This window comes from Ovis aries, chromosome 11, assembly GCF_016772045.2.
Source record: "Ovis aries strain OAR_USU_Benz2616 breed Rambouillet chromosome 11, ARS-UI_Ramb_v3.0, whole genome shotgun sequence".
Taxonomy (NCBI): Eukaryota; Metazoa; Chordata; class Mammalia; order Artiodactyla; family Bovidae; genus Ovis; species Ovis aries.
This window is the reverse complement of record NC_056064.1, coordinates 43,703,784-43,724,783: the sequence shown is the minus strand read 5'-3', so window position 1 is coordinate 43,724,783 and position 21,000 is coordinate 43,703,784. Positions and strand designations below refer to the sequence as shown.

Below are 21,000 nucleotides of genomic sequence, written 5' to 3'. Positions count from 1 at the left end.
GGAGTCTGCCCAAATTCATGTCCATTGAATCGGTGAAGCCATCCAACCACTTCAGGTAGGTGTTCAAGCAGGAAGACTAAGTGAGAGTGTGAAAGGGCAGAACTGGTGAATTAGCTCCTGCCTGTTCCCAGGCTTGGGCCACAAAAGCCTTCTAGAAAAGTCCCACTGCAACCAGCCGCCAGGTGAACATGGAGTTCCTAGGGCACTTGCTCCCTTCAGCTTTGAGGCTGGGATCCATGGGATCTCTTTGGAAACAGGGAAAATAACACCTTCCCCAGAGCAGTGCCAAGTCTATTGGAGGCACCGACTTACAGCTGCCTGGTGAAAGCTGAGGCAGAGGCAGGCAAAACCGGCCATCAAACTGGGCTCACATCCCCTCAACCGTATGTTAAGAGCATCTTCCTCTTTTCCCTTCATTCCATAAAGGAAAACAAGGTTGGCTGGTTACTTGGTATAATTAGACCTTTTATACCCCACCCATGACCCTTGTCCAATTCTTGCCTTCAAGGTGGTACAGAGAATCTACAGTGGCGAAGAGTTGCTTGGCAACAGAATAAAGTAGTAGTGGACTCTAACCCAAAGTATAAAATAAATATCCATGAGTCCATACTGATAATAAACAGGTGACTGAACAAGAAATAAGGAAAAACAGACCAATCTTCCATGCCGAATTTCAAATCATCCATGTAGATATTCTGCCCTTCAAGAGGCAGAGAACATAACCCCTCACTCCTTAAGTGTGGGTGGCAGAGTGACTTCCTTCCAAAATCGTGTGGAAAAGGAGAAAAAGAGTAACCTGACAGCGGAGAAACCTGACCAAACCTGACGAACCCTACCTCAGCCAGGTGATCAAAGTCACCACCAGCTCTTGATATGACGCGACGAGAACGTGAGCTCACCTTTGTGCTCTTCCTCTCCCAAACACATAACCCTCGTCTAGTCACGAAAACACACCAGACAAATTCCAACAGGTGGGCATCTGACAATAAGCGAGGCCTGTGCTCCTGGAAGCTGTCATGGCCACTAAGAAACAAGGAAAGTCTGAGAAACTACCACAGCCAAGAGAAGTCTATGCAGACAAGAGGACTAAATGTTGCATGGGATCCTGCAAGAGAAAGAGAGTATTAGGGGAAAACTGGGTTAATGTCAATAAAGCATAGAGTCCAGTTAATAATGTGTCAATACTGGCTCTTAGACTGGCTGTGAGGTATAAGAGAACTCCCTGGAACATCTCTGCAATAATCCTATAAATCTAAAACTGTCAAAAAGTTTATAGGGACTTCTCTGGTGGTCCAGTGGCTAAGACTCTGAGCTCCCAATGCAGAGGGCCTGGGATTGATCCCTGGTTGGGGAACTGGATCCCACATGCTGCAGCTAACAGTTCACATGCTGGAACTAAAGATTCCGTGTGCTACAACTAAGACCCAGTGCAGCAAAAAAAAAAAAAAAGTCTATAAGCAAAAAGAGAAAGAAAATGAGTAGCTTTGGCTCTGTCCTGGCTAAGGCACCAAGGGCAGGGCAGACAGGACAAGGAGCTGAGAGGCTGGGAAAGAGAGGGAGGCAGGTGAAGCAGGCAGCTGCTTTTATTTCAGAATAAGATGCCCCAGCCACAACCATGCCCCCGCACCTTGGAGCCCCAGACACAGGTGAGCTGGGCAGCTATAGGCCTCAAGAGACAAAGCAGAGGGAAGCCTGAGTGTGTTCCCTCCTTGTCCAGAGGGACAAGTTGCCACAAAAGCCACAGCTTCTCTTCGCTCCTCAGCTGTCCTGGGACTAGGGAGTCAAGGGACCAGGCCCCGCATCCTCTAAAGTCAAGCGGAGGTGGGAGAGTGACACACCTTCCCTGCTGGAGGAGAAGGGATATGCACCCGAGCGCTTGAAGGACAGTAGATCCAATACTGAGCAGAGTTCCACGTGCCAAAGGAAGATCCAAAGTGACGACAGTGCACAATCTGAGGGACAAGGGTGTTCTCAGGGAAAGTGTCCAGGGTGGGAACAACCACAGAGGTCTCAGAACTCTGTCTGCTCTCCAGCTATGCTGGTCCTCCTCTCTCCCAGGCATGTGATCAGACACAACCAGAGCTCTGGCACGGTGCTGAGAGGCTGCCGGCTCATGGCGGGTGCCCTGCCTTGGGGCAGTCCCAATTGCTGGTCCCACAGAAGAAGTCTTCAGGGAGCTCGCTCAGGAGTCCATCCAGGTCATCTGCAGGGGAGGACAGGGAGGTTGGGGAGACTCAGTGATAACCTGAGGGCCCCTTGTGACTCAGAGCTGAAGCTCCCACCCTTTAGGAGGGTCTGAACCTGGCTGCAGTTAGGGAGGGGGCTCTCTGGGCAGTGGTCCCCACATCGATGGGCCTGAGGCTGGCCTGATTTCTATCTCCTTTCTGCTCCCCACACTCAACAAAAGGCAGAGGCAAAATGCCAGGGTCACTCTGCAAAGAAAGGGGCTCCCCCTGGGCCTCCATGGTTCTTCTTTCCATCCTGAAGCACAGCCCTTGAGCAGAAAGGCGTCAGAGGTCTCCTAGTGCAACTGTCTGATTGGACAGAGGGACAAAAAAGGCTGCGAAAAGCCCTTAGATGCTCTGAGAATCACACAGCTCATTCACATGGTCTCTCACCTGCACTCTGCATGGTGGGAGAAGTCACCGTCCCCTCCCCCAAAGTGCCTCTGTGAGCCGAGAGGACAGAATTAACTGTCCTGACTACAGTTCTCAGATGGGTACCCTGCCTGAGAAGCTGGAAACAGCTGACCTCAGTAACCCTCACTGCTGCTCTGACTGTGAACAAGAGCAGCTAACATAAACTGGGGTCACACCTGGTGCCAGGCACAGGCCCGCACACGTTACACCCATCACTTCAGCCTCACAGGGCCCCTGCAGAGGGCATCTAATGGTGGTTCCTGTTACAATCCTTACTTTGCCCAAGAGAACAGGGTTTAAAGAGGTCAACAACTTGCCCAAGTGCGCATCCGTTTGACGCCAGAGCCACAGCTTCCAACTAGAAAGCGCCCGCTGAATGGACGGAATCAGGCAGCCCTAGCGTCAGTCAGGCTGGAAACTATACCTGCAGAGGCCAGCTCCCAGTCTGGCACAGAGCACCGGACAAACACTGCTGCTAGAAGGGCGGAAGTCAGTCTGTGTGCATGCTCAGTCGTGTCTGAGTCTTTGTGACCTTATGGACTACAGCCCACCAGGCTTCCCTGTCCATGGAATTTTCCAGGCAAAAATACTGGAGTGGGTTGCCATCTCCTATTCCAGGAGATCTTTCCAACCCAGGGATCAAACCCACGTCTCCTGCATTGGCAGGCAGATTCTTTACCACTGTGCCATCTGGGAAGCCCAGAAGTCAGTTTTGGGGCATTTAAATTTAACTAGGGTGACCAGCATTGTACCCAGGGAAGTAGGACTGGAATTTGATTTTAACAAAAAAGTTGCCGCTCACTAGCTACACTGTCTGGAGAAACACTAGGGTAAATGAAGGGGAGTGAGCAGCCAGTGTGAGTCAAGGAGAATGGGACTCAGAGCAGGAATCCGCATCTGTGTCTCAGTGCTGCCGGGCTGCCACCAGCAGCTGTCTGCCTGGCAGGTCTGTCCCTACTGTGGAGATGTGACACCAACCACAACGTTCTACAGGCAGCTTGCCTCTCTTATTCCATGACCACCAGCAACCTTCTGAGGAGGGTTTGGCTTGTCCTCAAGCTGACTTACAAGGAGATAGTGGAAGATTCTAGAGAAGATTCCAGCACACGGGGTGGATACTTTTTCATACAATATAAATAAATGGGCTCTGTGGCTTATCCATGGTCTACTGGGAATCTGGTTAACATGGAGACACCTACCCATAATCCCATGAGGGTTCCATTTACGGGGTCCAAGAGCTAAGGACCAGACCTGGACTGTGTTAGCCATCACCTGGGTCAGGCTCCCTCCTGAGGAACAAGTTGGCCCTCCACGAAGAGGTCTGTATTTGGGCCTCTCAGGTCTGTATCCTGGTCCCACCCTAAGCACGGGGATGCTGGACCCCTTAGCACCACCTGGAGGGCCTCAGAGCTTAGTCAGGATGGAGAAATCTGCCTCTGTGGTTTAGCCATCAGCCCACAGAAGACTCAAGGCTGGCGCCAGTCTATCTCCTCCTTGTGGCTAACAGCACATGGCCTGGAAACGCGGGAGCTGAGGATCACATTCTTTGTGTTAATTAGTTTGTGGCCTGCAGCCTTGCCAGGAAAGATACCACATCTAATTTCTGTAAGATCCAAAGATTCACAGGAGGAGGAACAAGATGCAGCCAGAACAATCTGCCTGAGCTATTCAAGAGGAAACAGAAGGAGAATCTTTTTGGCTCCTGGGTGGACTGACCATCTTACCTGCTTCTGGGAGTTCTTTCTCGAGGGACACCCCTTCCTCTGGGTTCTGTGCTGTTTGGAGGCCTTTCCCAGGCTTCTCGCTCTCTTGCTGGAGGCTTTCATGGAAACTTTCAAGATCCTGGGGACAGAGGATCTGGTTACCAATATCTGTACCCCTGAAATCTCTCTAGACGGTACCATCTCCTCCCAGACAAGCTCAAAGGAATAGGTAGGGGCTCAGGAAAGACAGGACAGAGGAAGCGGCAGTGGCCAGTCACCCAGCCCACGCTGGGGAGGTAGCTGAAATACCAAACACCCCAAAGAACAGATAATTTAAAAATAGAACAAAACCAAAAAACTTTTTGGCTGATTTTCTTTTCTAATTCAGCTGGTATCTGATGTTTTAGGGAATCTCTAAAACTGGAGCAGACAGTGAAGAAGCCATTCAGACATATACTAAGGAGTTAGGCTGGAATTAAAAACGAGCTGCTAACAATCCCCCGAATTACATGAATAGGTAATTAAAATTAGTAATTAAACCTGTTAACCATGGTTAGCCCTAGGGAATGCAAAGAAGAAAGGGTCAGTTTTGTTTCTTTATTCTGTTCCATTTCAATATTTTTTCAACAAGTATAGATGACCTGGATCTTTTTTTTTAGCCATGCCATTTGGCTTGCAGGATCTTAGTTCCTTGAGAAGGGACTGAACCTCTGCCCCCTGCAGTGGAAGCATGGAATCCTAACCACTGGACCACCAGGGAAGTCCAGGGGTGACTTGAAATTTAGAAGGAAATCAAGATGCTCTGTTAGAAAGGGGTGATACTGAGAGAATGTAGAAGGTTAGGGAGAAAGATGAGAAGTAGCAAATCAGAGCTAAAAGCATAGCTTGACTAGACGTCACTGAGTATAACTTTATAGACTCACTTTATAGACAGAGCAACAGCGGGGGAAGGGACAGGACTTGCCCAAGGTCATGTTACAAATTTCCAGCAGAGCAGGGACATGACCCAGGTCTCCTGACCCGAAGGCCAGGCCATGACAACAACCCAGGATCCCAGGAAGGTGCAGGTGGCCAGAGGGAACACTGCGTGCCACGTCAAGGCCAGGCTCTGCACCCTCACCCTGGAGTGGAGCTGCCTGGAACTGTCTTCCTTGGTTCCCAGAGGAATTCTAGGCTGGTGTCCCCTCACCTAGCAGAGGTGGAAAGCAGCGGGAAAGATGTCGAGCACGGGCTGGCTCACCTGACACCACCTGTAGCTGTCTGTTCTCTGCACAGCCACCTGCAGCAAGTCCAACCCTCAGTCACTCACTGAGGGTCCCGCCCCCTTGTGGACTGTCACCTTGGTTAGTTCTCAAGTGACTCCCATGCTCTATGACGTTCAAGTCTGCCATCAGACACTCAGGGATCACGCAGAAGCCAGCTGTTCCTCTAGGTCCTGTTACCGTGCCATCTGGCAGGTGGCTGGACCAGGGACAGGAGGCGATGGCCCTGTCCCCAAAGGCATCTTTTCACCTTAGGGCAACTGCTCCCCAGGGTGGAGGAAGGGAAGAAACCAGAAGGTCCAGGTGGAGAGCAGCTCTACCCATTCCTCCTCCATCCTGCTCCTCTTACCTTGGGGAAGGACTGAGATCGCTTGAGGATGTTCCCGTCTCCAGCATCTGGACTATAAACATGGACCAGGTTGTTGGGAGTCACGTTGAGGTAGTGGTTTCGGAGTGAAGGAGAAAACACTCCGATCTGGAGGAGAGAAGGGGTGGGCGGGGGGGTCCAGTGTCCTAAGAGAGCACCGCTGGCCACCTGGTCCCGCCTGCCTCTCCCTTGGTGGCCTCTGCACCAGATCACAGAAATCACTCCCACCTCAGCCCTGGTGCCAGGGTAGAACCACTTGCCCACCCCTGGCCCTTCACAGGCCACTCCCACTCCCACCCACCCCCTGGAGGATGGAGGTCAGGCCTTTACTCGGCTCCAGTAAGTCAGGGTCTAGCACCAGCGCAGCTACTCTCTGCCTGGGGCCTGGGAGGGCTAAGAGACAACCAGGGCTTTTTCCATGGAAGGAGGGGGAGAGTACCTGCTTGAGCAGCAGCACCGAGCCAGGCTTCAGCTCATTCTGTCGCGTCTCCAGCAGCAATCTGTGCACCGTGCCCTGCATCTCTCCTGCAAACACCATGCCGCCCATCAGTTACAGGGTCAAGGACAGCACAGTGCCTGGTCTGGGCCCAGTTGGGAAGCAGGTGGCTCACTGTCTCAGTTATCCTAACTGTGAATGTAGAGGGTGGCTCCTCTTCACCTGCTGACCTCAATGGGGCCACTCATCAGACAGTCCCAGAACCTAACTCCTCACCCGTAGGGTCCTTGAAAACCACGCTGGCATCCATTGCGCTCCGAGTCAGGGACTTGATCATCACTGCCATGTTGGGGACTTTGTTCCCAGGAAGCTGCTTCAGGGCTGCCTGGTTACAAGAAGAGGCATTTGCTGAGCCAGCCATATCCCATCTGTAAGGTTCCCAAGTGAGCCAGGGCAACCTAGGGAGGGGTGGGGGTGGTGATGCAACGTAGCAGTGTGGTGATGATCTTCCTTTGTGGAGGGCCAAGGGGCAGTGTAAAGGGCTCAGCCCATCTCCCCTTGGCAGATTTGAAGCTGGCAGGCCCTTCTTTTCTTTCCCTTGCCTCCTTTCTCTTATGTATTTATGTGTATGTATTCATACAGATCTCTATCACGCAGACCACAGGCAGGAGCATGTTAGCATATGTACTAACGTGAGTCTGCACGTGCCTTCTGACCTATGGGGAGCTCTAAGGGGAGCAGTGTGCTTACCCTACCCCATTCAGGACTCAGATGTATGGAGACATGCCCGTAACCCACTTCTGCCTGTGCCTAATACTGTGGATGGTAGTGAAAAGGTAGGTGAGTGGAAGATACAACCCAATGGTATCTTCATGCTGCTGCTCAGAGACAGGCCTAGGGTAGGACGGAGCAAACAGAGTGCCCCTTTCCTAAGGTGGAACAGGCAAGGTTGGGGAGAGATATAAAAATGGCCTTTCCTGTGTGTCTCAGCGTCCAGAACCCTTACCTTTCGCAGCACCATGATGATGCTGTAGGTACAGAGGAAGCAAGCAGGGTCTCTCTCATCCAGACCCAGAGTAGATTTCATGGTCAGCCAGGGCCCTCGTCCAAAGTCTTCCTCCACCGATGCCTGGGAACTAGTGACAACCTGGCGCAACAGAGGAGAAGGGGAGCCTGGTGTTCACGGGTCCACTTTGCTAGAGACCCTGACTGAGCCAGGATGGAGGGGTGGGGGAGCAAGGGTGAATTCCCGGCAGCGCGGTGGCCATGCTTTCTCCCTTCGTTTATCTCAAGGTTCAGAAAAGGGTATGTGAAAACTTGCTGCATATCACATCTTTCACTGAGACACAAGAGCAAAGGTGCTCTGTAACTTAGTTTATTTTAAATCAGGACCTGACTTTAATTATATTAAATTATTAAATTATAATGCAAAAGGCTAGCTACGCCTGTCCTTTGTAATGAACTTGAAAAGGCTTAGGGCTAGGGAGCCCCCACATAAATTTATAGGCTTCCAGGCAATTTTGAAACCAACTATATTTCACTTGAGATGCCTCTGGCTGTAACTGTACACCTAGTTATATTAAAAAATGCTTTAAATTCAGATGAGTATTTACTGTTTTGGAGCTGAAATGGACTGGTGGATATACAGAGCTATAGCAGAGAAAAACTTCTAGAGAGAATTAAAAGCAAAAGTGGGTCTCGGGGGCAAAGCAGGTCAACCAGAATCCCAGGGAGGAGGGAGGCTGAGTCTCACCCACCAAGAGGGAACCCACCAGAGGCAAGGTGAAGGCACAAGCTTCCCAGCTTGATTCCCAGAAACCTGAGAGGAAGGGTTCCCGAGATACAATTTCCTGATACTTATTACACTCTCCTCCGCTGAGGGCAGATGGAGTTAGCCAGGCTGTTCTTTCTTAGCTGGGAAAGAAGGCTGAACCCATGATATCAGTTAATACCTCTTTGGCATCAGGATGGGCGTCCCTCAACGTGCTATGGTGTGTGACCCCAGAAAATAGGCTGAGCAGCACTGATTCTGATTCTCAGCTTCTGAAACTCACAAGGATGTCCTTCTCTCTTAAATGAGTCCCAGGAAGTTAGCATTTGCATGGAGTCAGTTACCTCTGTCCGGAATTTAGCCAGAGCACCGTGAGTCGGAGTCTGGGGCGTGGAAACCATGATGTCGTCCAGATTTTTCCCACTGTGCTACGAGGGGAGAGGGGAGGAGAAAGAGAGAGCAAGCTCAGCAGCTGTTATTTACAAGTACAGCTTCTTGTCTGGGTTACATAATGAGTTCAGGAAACTATCAGGGACAATTAACACATATTACATTTCTCCTAACGAAGTCTCAAGAGCCTTGCTGGCAGCTCAAAAAAGATGCTTTGGGGACCGTTTGGGGAAATGTGAGGAAGCTGGAGCTGGCTCAGGAACAAATCTAGGGGCTTCCTGAAGGGGGTGATGACCTGAATAGAGAGGCCTGAAGTGAGTAAGAGCGTAGCTTTCCCCAAACTCCTTCTTGGGGACCTCACCCTTCCTGACAGGGATCCAACCCAGGAGGAATGTACATGGCTTCCTTGGATTTCTCTTAAAATGCCAGGGAAGAGCAAGTTAACGGGTAGAAATCTCTTCTGATTGAAGAAAACACCCTTCAAATGTGAGGGAAAGGGGTAACCTATCACAACCAGACCAGATTCTCAGTCCAATTATCTGGGACTGGATCTAAGACTAGTCTGAGGGACCCTGTCTCTCTACTGCTGCCAAAATCCACACTCCAGGCTCAGCCCCAACTCCCCCACAGTGACCCCACACACCAGCCACACTGAATGGTTCTGTGGATCTCCCAGAGAATCTGCGCCTTTGCACACACTCTCTCCTGTCTTTCCACTGCTGAAATGTCCTCCAGGACACAGCCGTCCAACATGCACCTCCGTAAATCTCCTATTCATCTGTCCAAAGCCCACCCAGGAAGCACAAGGAGCCCAGTGTCTCCCCAGCACCCAGGAAATGACCTCTACTCTCTCTGTCCCTTTTACGTATTGTTTAAGTCTGCTTCTTCCACTCCCCTGGAAGCTCTGAAAAATGAGAACTATTTCTATGTTAATTTCTGTATCCTCAGGTCCAAGCAAAGGGCCCAACACACACCAGTCCTTAGTAAATATGAGATTGAGTCTTCCTGGCCGGTGCCAGTAAACAGGAGGTGCTCAACAAATGTATGGAAACTGTGATGTTCGCAGAGCCTTAGGCATCTCCATCTATGTGGGTTTCAGGCCTTCAGTTCTCCCCACTTCTGACTTCTCCCACAGCTCTGGAAAGCCCCTGACCCCTGCCCTTCCTTCCTCCACTTCCTCTGGGATTGAAGATCCTCTGGGATTGGGCAGGGCTGGGACACACCCAGCTGCTCTCCAGCAGCCAGGGGAGCCGCCTGGGGAGCTCTGGCTCTGGCCAGAGCAAAGCTGTCGCTCACCTGGTGAGGCAGGAGCCCTGCTGGGCCGGGGAAGCGGCGCATCTTGGCCCGGGTGGAGGTGCAGGTGGGTTGCTGGGGTGTCCGGCTGGCAGCGGTGACCAGCCGCACCAGGTGGTTGGTGACGATGGGTGTCTGCAGAGCTGCTTGAGGGAGCGGGAAGGGACCGGGACCCTTTGGGGTGCAGACAGGAGACAGGACAGAAGACGCTGGAGTTCGGGGTTGGGGTGGGCCCTGAGGAAACAGCCCACAGCTGGTCTTTGGGGGAGCAGCACAGCTTGAGTTGGGAGTCCGGAGTCTAAGAAAACGGAGTTCACCACTTGAACAGGTGTTTGGAGACCGGAATGGCTGAGCAGGGAAACGATTTTGAGGGCTGCTCTGAATGGGCCTGCCAGCACCTTGAAGAGGCTGGGGTGTTCGAGGAGGGGGACCCACGGGAGAGACTTCCCAGTGGGGTGGCTGAGCACGAACCATTGAGGTAGCTGGGACAGGAAAGTTACCCACAGTTCTAGGTCTCAAGTGAGGTTGTGGAGTCCTGCAGAGGACTGCGGGATCCGGGGGTGCATCCCGGGCTGATGGGATACCAGTTACGTGGGGGGCAGGAACAGGCCCCCTTTGACAAGGTCTGCTCAGATCAGCCACCCGAGCCTTTTTAGCCAATGTGGAGTCCTCCTGCTGCCAGCTGGGCAGGATTTCTGTGGCCTCACTGTGAACTCCAAGTTGCGGCTCCACGCTGGGCCCCTCCAGCTCCATGCTTGCCAGGACCTTATCAAATTCATCTTGTTCAGGCCCCTCGAAGCCACCAATCACCTGCTCTTTGCTCCTGAAGGTAAGCTGGGGGCAGGAGGCTGAAGACTGGGGTCTTCCTGGCTCTTCAAGCACTTCTGTCAGTGTCACTCTTCCCTGAGTGCCGGTCCAGCTGCTGGATGTCGAGACAGGCCTTAGGGGAGCTGTTCCTGTGGGAGGCGGACCCCCAGTGGCCCTAGGCCCACCACAGGTAGGAAGGCGGAGTCCCAGGGCTGGCAGGCCTGCAGCCTCTGCTGGGGCAGTGACTCGAGGCAGCAGCTGGGCCTCCTGTGGCCGGGAGGAGACAGGTCTTAGGCACCCGGCATTTACAGGCCGTGTGCCCGCCAACTGGTTCTCTGCATCCTCCACAGCCGACAAGAAATCCTACAAAGAAGCAAAGACAATGGGTCTTGGCATCTGGAAATCAAGAAGCACTCTGCTTTTACTGTTTCAGGCATGTGGTGCATCTGTGTGTGCAGATACTTGCAAGCAGGAAACCAAGACATGTAAGGGAGTTGTAGACTCTCTCACCACCTTTGACCTCGCCCAAGAGTCCGCCACCAGGCTTCTGCCAGACACATTCTAAGGCTAAGTCTTCAGGTAGCTTCTTTCTTTCTTCAGTCTCGAGGGGGAGGGGAGAGGAGGGGTGGTGGTGGTGGCACTTGGAGCAGTAAGAGAAGCAAAGGAACCAGGTCACCAAGGAGTCAAACAAATTCCCCAGGGCACACACCCGTCTCAAGGAAATCAGCTTTCTGGTGTCCAGCCTGTCACTCAGGAGCTGGTCTTGCTTCGTGTCCTCAACCCACTCTTTCCCTCATCTCACACACACACACACACACACACACACACACACACACACACACACATGCACACAGAGTCTTCGCTAAGTCAAAGAGGCCTTGGATCCAGCAAAATAGGCAGAAGTTAAATATAGCTTTTCAGGCAAGTTAAATTAAGTATGGATTCCAGTTGGGAAGCAAGGTGAGATTGACACCTTCAAGAGCAACAGACCTGTTCCGAGGGTGTTTTTGAGTCAGAACTGCTGATTTAACTGACAGGAAGGTCCCCTCCACCCCCACCCCCTGCTGCCGCACTAGATTGTCTAGGCTAGAGAAAGGATCTTTCCTGCTTGGTGTATTATCAGGAGACTAGCATACTCCAAGGACTACTTTAGGACTTAGTAATAATAATGATATTAGAATTACAGCAGAAATAAAATCCTGATGACCCTGGGAGTTGACGGAGCCCTTTTCCCCTGAAGAGCTCCCTCTCAGACATGATGTCATCTGCCTTGGGAAGGGGGAAGGGACTGGTCATGGAACAGAAACTTGAGCTGTCAGAGTCCTTCACTCTTAATTCCATTACTAGCCTAGCAGTCCTACCTTGACCTGGTAAGACCCAGGAGGGTCACTTTTTCAGTCTGTAATTACACATCTCCAAAGCTGAAAGACAAAGACAAGGACACATATCTCCTCGACAAAGCTGGCAGTTCTGAGTTATTTTTAAAAACAAAATCAATTCCCCAAATGATAACAAAACACCTAACGTGAAGCATCTCACTGGGTGCCAGGTACCATGTAAACATTTTATCAGAATTCTCTCAGTGAATTCTCACAATGACCTTATGAATAGGTATACTATTATCCCTGTTTTATGGATATAGAAACCGAGACTCCGAGAGGTTAAGTAACTTCACAGAACCAGGACTGGAACTCATACATGCCTCTGTCACTGTGTCTTGGGGCCTCAGGGTATGAGACAAGCCAGAGAGGGAATTTTAAAAGGTCTGTTTTTCCCATCAAACCTCAGGTTTCAAAAGCTTCAAAGAGAGGGATGTGTGGGGCTATGGCTGCCACAAGGGTCCTTGGGGCACCATCTCACTAGGCATAAATTAGGCATCCGGACAAATCTAGAAGTGATTTTTTTTAAAAGCAGACCACTGGGAGTCAAAAAGTAGCTCTGAATGGCTTGTCACTGATAAACCAGAGCAACTCTTCTATAAACGTAGTTTAGTAGTTTCCATGTACATTAGACTGGAGTTATGTCTAACGCTGGTGCTGGTTATCAGTGCTGTATTTTTTTCTTTTAGCTCGCTGGGCCTTCGTTGCTGTGTGGGCTTTTCTCTAGCTGTGGCGAGTAGGGGCTACACTGTAGTTGCAGTGCACACACAGGCTTTTCACCAAGGTTGCTTCTCTTGTTGCGGAACACGGGGCTCTAGGGTGTGCGGCTTCAGTAGTTACGGCACATGGGCTCTGTAGTTGTGGCTCCCTGGCCCTAAAGCACAGTCTCAATAGTTGTGATGCATTGGCTTGGCTGCTCCACAGCATCTGGGATCTTCCCAGATTAGGGATTGAACCCATCTCTCCTGCACTGACAGGCAGACTCTTTACCACTGAGCCACCAAGGAAGCCCCGTGTTGTATTCTTAAGCGATTTAATTGACCTCTGGGGGCTTTATTCACTTAAATCCTGTTTCTTTCTGAAAAGGATTTGACATAACAATTTTGGGCCACCCAGATGAAACTACATCTGTTAGATCTGAGTGGGAAGACAGCATTGCAGATCACTAGTTCAGTGGCCTCTAGGTGCACCCAGAGATTAAAAAATACCCCTGCCTGGGCCCATCCCCAGAAATTCTGATTTATTTGGTACGTGGCAGGGTGATTCTAAGATGCCAGCTTCAGGTCTAATCTAATCCCTCATCTTCTCCAGAGAGAGCAGGGAAGGGAAGAATGTTTGAGGCAGAAGAACATCCCTCATGTCGTAAGAGCAAAAACGGAAGGCCAGAGAATGAAATACTTTTCCCTGGCTCAGGTGGCCAGTTGGTGACCCTGGGTCCCCAGCTGTCTAGTAGCTGCTCTGCCTCTCCATTAACTTCCTTCCCACTTGAAGTATGTCATCACGAAGGTGGATCCAATCATCCACGTGACACAGCTTCCAGGCAAAGGCCCTTATAATTTAAAGGTATGACAATTAAGCAGCTCATCTCTCTGGTAGTTTATTTGTTTTTAAGACAGTTAAGTGGGTTGTTTATATTTCTCATCATCTCTCAGCCTCTCACAGAAAACAAAGGAAAAAAAGATACACATGTCAGGTAAAAGGAAACCTGGGTTCTAGGCCTGGGTGCCATCTCTGATCACCAACACTTCCTTACCTCATCTTCAAACTCCTCTTCCACAGCAAACAGCTTCTGCAGACTGCATGCCTGAAAGGAAAACAAAGCAATTGAGGTTGGAGGAGAAATACCATTTGCAAGTACATTTTGTCCTCTCTCTGCTTTTTCCTAATTCTAACAAGACATCAGGTGTACTGTTTTCTGTTTGCTTGTTTCTTTTTTTTTTTTTTTTCCTGTCGTGTTGGGGAAGGAACAAAGGATGAGGAGAGATGGGGTTTACGTAAAGACTTAGATGATGATTTAGAATCCTGTCTAGTAAAATAATTCCCTTAGGTCTATCTGCCTTAATCTTGTAATAAGAGGGAGGAAGCAAAGGGAAGACTGCCCAAGGGAGCCTGTGTCATTCTTTAGAGCCAGTACAGGGCATGTAGGTCCAAGTATTTTGTCACACCCCCAAAGGCTTGGCCTGGGGAACCCTTGTCAGATGTAAGGGATATTACCATAAATCCAAGCATGCCCAGCACAGAGGCCTTGATTCTGAAAGACAAGTCAGTGGTTTCCTTTTATCTAATACCCAGAAGCTAAGGTCCTGGGAGGGTGGGATGTACCCCACCCCCACCGCCACCCCCTATCCCCCATTCCCACCCTCGTCCCCACAGATCCTCCTTTCTGGACAGCAGGGCTGCTGTGGCCGGCATTAAAAGTGTGTCAGCCCTAGAGCCAAGGGATGTGCTTAACTCCAGCTGCCAAAGCAGCAAGAGCTACAGTTAGGGAGACCTATCGCCCAATGTCAAGAAACAGACTAGAATGGTTGGGGGGGTGGGGGGGGAGGGCCCGGGAGGCGTGACGTTTGAGCACACCCGTAAGGATGAACCGGAGTCTTCCTCGGTGAAACGGAAGGCTAGAGACTGGGAGATGAAGCCCTGAGGGAGGTGAGTGGGAGACCTTTTTTGGGGGGCCGGGCATGTCCAAGACGAGCCCTGACTAGAGCCAGGCGTCCCGACCCCACCAAGCTCTCCCTGAAACCCTAACCCGGTCCTGCAGCTCGCATGAGGGAGAGGCTGGAACCCAGAAGACAGGTCCCCGCGGCCGGGGGACCCGGCGGCCGGGTGGTCCCCGGCGCGGCATTACCATGGCGACCGCCAGTAGGCTCCGGCCTCGGCTTGGCCGGACAGACCCTGACTCCAGGGGTCGCCGGGGCTTCGGCCTTGGTCCACGTGGGAGGGTCAGAGTCCTGGCGACAGTGTCTCTGGGGCGAGGTCGGAGAGAGGCGTCTCGGAAACCCAGGTGGAGGCCGAAGGAGGGTGGTTGGGAAGCAGGGGTCTGGCTCCCTAGGCCGCGTTCGAAGCCGCCGCCACTCAGCGTCTCCGCCCTCTTAAAGGGGCGGACCTATTTCTTTCCCGCCGACACAAAGGCCCTTCACCGCGGTCTTCCGCCCCAGCCTTAAAGGGAAAGGCATGAGCTCTCGGACGCCCCCCAGCAGACCCTGGATCCAGTCCGCTTGCTCGATGCGCACTCGGGTTGAGAGCAAGGTTGGGAATTTGGGACCCATTACATCCCATCCTGACCACCTTCCTCTCTTGTGTTAGGCATACTAGGGACTGAGTATTAACAGCGTGACTCTCATTCACACCAGAATCCACCCTGTTCGTTTGTTCATCTGTCCATCCATCCATCCATCCATCCATCCGTCAGTTCTTGCCACACATATTTATTAAGCAAGATGTTCATGGTCGGGCTGTTCTCATCCTTCATGTTTCAGTTTAGATGTCAGATCTTCCCTGTCACATTAATCTCTCAAGTAACATCCCTCGCCCCATCTCAACGCTTAATTTCCTTCTCAGCATTTTTCATTCTTGATAATCGTCATGGTTTACATCTTTACTGTGTGTCTTCCTCACTAGAATATGAACTCCATGAGGATAGGGACATTGTCTGGCTTGTTCAACTCTGTATCCCCAGCACTTAGAACAATGCTGTATAGAATTAATAAATAAAAGACACAGCGACTACTATTTATCAGGCACAGTGCTTAACACTGGGGATACAGAAAAGAATGACTCCTTGTACTCTCAAGTTCATGAACAAGTCAAGGAGAGAATTTCCTGGTGGTCCAGTAGTTAAGACTCTATGCTTTCACTGCCTTGGGCACTAGTTCAGTTTCTGGTTGGAAAGCTAAGATCCTGAAAGCCACGCAGTGGCCAAAAATACATATATATTAAATAAGTGAATAAAATATGAACAAGTCAGGGAGATACAGAACAAAAGATAGAGACCAGGAGAGGGCCTAGTGATCTGGGAAGTACAGTTGTTATCACTAAAGCCTACTGTGGTTACTGATTCAGCCTGACCTCAGTTTCCCTTCCTGCTTATCACGAAAGTTGAGAGACAGCACAGGTTGCATAGTTTTGAGGACTCAAAAGGCAGAAGGAAGGTAGCTGATGTGAATTCTTAACTATCTGATCTGAACCAGCCATGCATCTTCCCAAGGGCAGACTGCCTGGCCTGGTCTGACCTCTTGGAAGCCTATGACTTCTATCATTGTTCCTTGTGGACCAGTTAACCTGTCATATGTCAGAACTGAGGCCAGAATGGTGATGAGAGAGGAAACCTGAACCTCTGACTCTCATCCAGGTTAGGAATTCCTTCAAGGCCTTTCTGCTTCTGAACTAGGGGACAGACCACCAACCCTCCCATTTTCAGGCCCCCTCTCCTCCCAGGGAACCCAGGCAACCCAACTGTGGATAGTCCTAGAGACCTAGTTACAGGGCTTCCTGTGGCTCTGGGCTCTGACAGCTCCAGCTAAAGGGACATCACAGAGGCCAAAAACCCAAGAGGAATACTATCAACTCCTACCCACACTGTAGCTTCCATCTTCCGGTTTTAACCATTGGCTTATTTTGTCTTCACGAGATTCCAGGAAGAGTGAAGGGTGGGTATTACTTACAGATTAGGAACCTGAGGCCTACAGGGGAAGGGACTTCCTCAGGGTCACACAGTCATTCGGTGGTGGCTCTTCTGATTGGAAGTCCTATGCTTTCTCCTCCATTGCCTTTCTGAGTTCAGTGAACTTGGCAAATGCCACCCCCACCTCCTGTTAGAACTTGGATGGGGGTGGGAGTGATGGCTGAAGTAAATGGAAAATGTGGGCTAGGGACATTTTGGAGAGGGGCTGGCAGGCCACAGTGAGGAAGTTGTCTATGATTTTAAATTTGGGGAGGACAATCATGCTGATTTGACTTGGGCTTCCCTGATAGCTCAGTTGCTAAAGAATCCGCCTGCAATGCAGGAGACCCCAGTTCAATTCCTGGGTCAGGAAGATCCGCTGGAGAAGGGATAGGCTACCCACTCCAGTATACTTGGTCTTCCCTTGTGGCTCAGCTGGTAAAGAATCTACCTGCAATGCGGGAGACCTGGGTTCGATCCCTGGATTGGGAAGATCCCCTGGAGAAGGGAATGGCTACCCACTTCAGTATTCTGGCCTGGAGAATTCCAGTCCATGGTGTCACAAAGAGTCAGACACAACTGAGTGACTTTCACTTTCTCATGCTGAAGGATTCTGCTCCAAATCACAGGTCTTCTTCCTGACACTTTCTTCCAAAGTAAAAGCAAAGACTAGATCCCCATGGTGATCTAGTCTGGTCCTCTTCTTCCTTGTTTTAGAAGAGGAGTTAGTGGGCTTACTACTAATAACCTGGGTTGAGGATAATGGAGACTCAGACCAAAAAGGAAGGGTAGATTCTGGGAAACAGAAAAGTGGGTTCTAGGACTCAGGTAGGAGGACCCATACCAGAAGACACCAGAACTTCAGCTGTGAAGTCGAGTACAAAGGGGACTGTCTCATTAGTACTGAGTTAATCCATAGTAATGGGCGTACCTGGTGGCTCAGTGGTAAAGTATCTGCCTGCCAGTGCAGGCAATGGGGGTTCGATATCTGGGTTGGGAAGATCCCCTGGAGAAGAAAATGGCAACCCACTCCAGTATTCTTGCCTGGAGAGTCCCATGGACAGAGGAGCCTAGTGGGCTACAGTCCATGGGGCTGCAAAAGAGTCAGACATGACCGAGGGACTAAACAGTAACAACAGTCTATAGTAATAACCACCAGGACTTCCCTGAGTACTTTCTGTGTTCCAGGCAAGGTTCATTAATTTACATGAATTAGCTCACTTGTTCATAGCAACAGGTCTTGATATTGGTGCTAGGATCACTTCTGCTTTACAGAGGAGGAAAGGGACAATGTCTGGGCTAAGCCCACATTGCTAATAGGTGTTGCAGCTAAGATAATTAACCAGCCAGTTTGATACCAGCATCCACAAGCTTAACCAGTACATTGTTTTGCCTTTTAGAATTCCAATGAACTGGGCTCTTAAATTGGGTATTCAGGGAATACAAATCCCCTATAATTATGCCCAAAACATCACGTGCCTATGCACATATGCCTTGCTCTGAAAGAAAATCATAGCTTTCACTACATTTTCATGGGTGGGAAAGCTGTTGCCTTGCACTGTCTCAGGGCCAGAATGCACTCTGATCCCTCATCCCCCTGTATCTCTTATCTTGTCCAGATCTTATACTCTACGTCAAGCCTTACTATCTCCTGCCTGGACAATCCCCATAGCCTGCTGCACTGTCTCCCTAGTCCAAGGTCTCCTCCCTTCGGTCCATTCTTTCCAACATGCAAGCAGGATACTATTTTTTCTATCGTAAAAAATGTTCAATCTCTTCTAATCACCTGAGGATGATATATAAAATCCCCAGGGCTGGGACTGTTTCCCCTGGTGGCCCAATGCTTAAGACTTCATGCTTCCACTGCAAGGGACACCAGTTCAATTCCTCCTCAGGGGGCTAAGATTCATGTCACATGGTGGGGTTAAAAAAAAAAAAATTCCCCAGCACCTACAATGCCCCGGAATCTGCTTCCCTGTCCTATTTAATCTCTCATGCACATTGGTGCTATGACTCCTTGTGACCCCATGGACTATAGCCTGCCAGGCTCCTCTGTCCAGGGAATTTTTCAGGCAAGAACACTGGAGTGAGTTGCTATTTCCTACTTAGGGCATCTTCCCAAGCCAGGAATCAAACCAAGGTCTCTTGTGTCTCCTGCACCTGGGAAGTGATCTCATCTCTCAACTAATGTCCCAATCAATACCAATCCCTCTTCACCTCATTCACTCTTCATGCCCTAGGTCACATGCTGCCTCCTCCAAGAAGCCTTCTTTTACTGACTCAGGTTTCCTTCTCCTTGGCTCCCTGGACTTGGGGGCTCTGATAGCTTAGATCTCTTGCATGCCCTGTATTGTCTTCAAGTTTCCCTCATACCTTCCTGCTGGCCTTTGAACTTTTTCAGAGCAACCGACTATGACTTTTCACTTTTGTGAGCCAGCACTTGGCACAGGACCTAGCACACAGAAGACTAGCAAGTGTTTGTTGAATGACCTAATGCTATTTGTCATAAGGGAGTACAAAGGAGTCTAGGCAACTCCATGCTCACTTCCCCAAATACCTGTACTTGTTGGATGAGGAGCCTCACCTTCTTAAGTACAGGAGAGAGCACACCTGTATTTGTGTGTGTGTTTAGAGGGAGTGTTCGGAGACAGCATGCTGCATTATCTATGCTGCTGCTAAGTCGCTTCAGTCGTGTCCAACTCTGTGCGACCCCATAGATGGCAGCTCATCAGGCTCTGCTGTCCCTGGGATTCTCCAGGCAAGAATACTGGAGTGGGTTGCCATTTCCTTTTCCAATTGTCCATGGAGCTAGATAAATAGGGGTTCATATTTGACCATACTGCTAACTGGCTGTGTGACCTTCAGTAAGTTACTTTACCTCTCTGAACTTAGCTGTCCCCTCTATGCAAATAGAATAATACAACTTCCTCACAGGATTGCTGTGGAATTAAATGAATTAACGCATTGAAATGGCTAACTCCATGCCCAGCACCTTGGCAGAGGCTCAACAACATGGGTTCCCTTCCCCCATACTGGAGTTTGCAAACGTGCTGAGATTTGTTATGGGAACCACATGGCTTGAGTTTGTATCTATTTCAGTGTATTTGCAAATACATTTTGTCCTAATTTGTATTTTGATCATATTAACAGTTGTATGCAATTCACAGTGATGATGCGTGTTTATGTGTTTACATTTGTCTTCCCATGGACAGTGGCATACACTGGAAGTGTGTACGCATACTGAGAGTTCTGCGGGGATGTGTCGGTGGGTGGCTGTTGCATGTTGAATGAGTGTGTGGAATGTGTGTGGAATGGTGTTTGTTATATGATGCCTACAAAGAGGGGGGATCTGAGTGTACGGGGGTGGCTGAAGGTCTGGTCTGTGTGGCATTGTGTATGTGAAGGCTGTGTAGACGAGCACTGCCTGCCGCATAGAACTTTCCGCATTATCCAATAGAGTAGCTGTTGACAACAGCACGTGCTACTGACAGCTTGAAGTGTGGCTAGTGACAATGAGGAACTGAAGCTCTCATTGGATTTAATTTTAATTAATTTAAATGTAAATAGTCACAGGTAGACTAGTGACAGAACCTCAAGCTTGTTCGCCACGAACCAAGTCATGTGCACGCCCCCCACTTCTTATCCCGGAAACCCATCCATCGCGTCCGGACCCCAGCCGGGAGGCTGCGGCCGCCTCCCCTCCCCCAGGCCCCCCTCCGCCCCCGCCCCAGCTCCCCTCCAGTCCCCCCCCCCCTCTCCCAAGTCCCCAGGCGAGCAGTGAATCAGCCTGACAATGAGGTGAGTCATTCATGAACTGCTCGGACCAACCCAGCGGGCGGGAAGCAAACGTCAGCCAGCCCACCCCCCCTAACTCCCCAGTGGGATCGCTCAGCCCCACGCACTGCAGATGTTGAAGAAACTGACGCGGTGGAATCGAGGCACCAAAGCTCTTCTCTTTGGCCCCTCCCCTCTGGTTTGCAATCCATTCATCCCCCCAGCCCCTTTCTCCCTCTCCGCTGGCATGTGAGTCATCACAAGATCTACGCCTCCAGTCCAACACCCACCTCCCCAAGCCTTCCGCGTGCGGTCTTCCACGGTTGCGGGGTGAAGGCAGGGAGGCTGGACACCTGGGTGGGGGGTGCCAAGGTCGGCCCCTAGAAGCGACGCTGACTCTCTCCGGACCGTGGTGGAGGGCAGGACTCAGGACTGACTGCAGCTGGCTAGATTCCTGCGAGCCATGTCCAGCTTGCCTGGAGCAGGGAGACAAACGGGGCAGCAGGGAAGGAGCTGCTC

The 21,000-nt window shown here is 50.6% G+C and overlaps 1 protein-coding gene and 1 long non-coding RNA gene across 2 annotated transcripts; one reads left to right on the top strand and one right to left on the bottom strand.

Moving 5' to 3' along the window:
- Positions 1 to 1,565: 1,565 nt before the first annotated feature.
- On the bottom strand, positions 1,566 to 15,138 carry HROB (homologous recombination factor with OB-fold). Its single transcript, XM_042256059.1, has 10 exons — positions 14,893 to 15,138; positions 13,801 to 13,851; positions 9,865 to 11,031; positions 8,523 to 8,606; positions 7,414 to 7,554; positions 6,684 to 6,792; positions 6,411 to 6,496; positions 5,954 to 6,079; positions 4,364 to 4,481; positions 1,566 to 2,203 (listed from the first exon to the last, which is right to left on the bottom strand). The coding sequence occupies exons 1-10, from the start codon at positions 14,893 to 14,895 to the stop codon at positions 2,112 to 2,114; spliced, it is 1,977 nt and encodes a 658-aa protein (XP_042111993.1). The 5' UTR covers positions 14,896 to 15,138; the 3' UTR covers positions 1,566 to 2,111.
- Positions 9,845 to 13,960, top strand: LOC121820627 (uncharacterized). Its single transcript, XR_006061234.2, has 3 exons — positions 9,845 to 9,928; positions 11,102 to 11,247; positions 13,827 to 13,960. It is a non-coding gene; the product is annotated as an uncharacterized LOC121820627 (long non-coding RNA).
- Positions 15,139 to 21,000: the final 5,862 nt, after the last annotated feature.

Excerpts from the sequence above, each read along its gene's own strand:
- HROB (XM_042256059.1), bottom strand. Across the intron at positions 4,482-5,953 it reads GATCTCAGTCCTTCCCCAAG|GATCTTGAAAGTTTCCATGA; the intron begins GTAAGAGGAGCA and ends CTCTGTCCCCAG. Across the intron at positions 2,204-4,363 it reads GAAAGAACTCCCAGAAGCAG|ATGACCTGGATGGACTCCTG; the intron begins GTAAGATGGTCA and ends CCTCCCCTGCAG.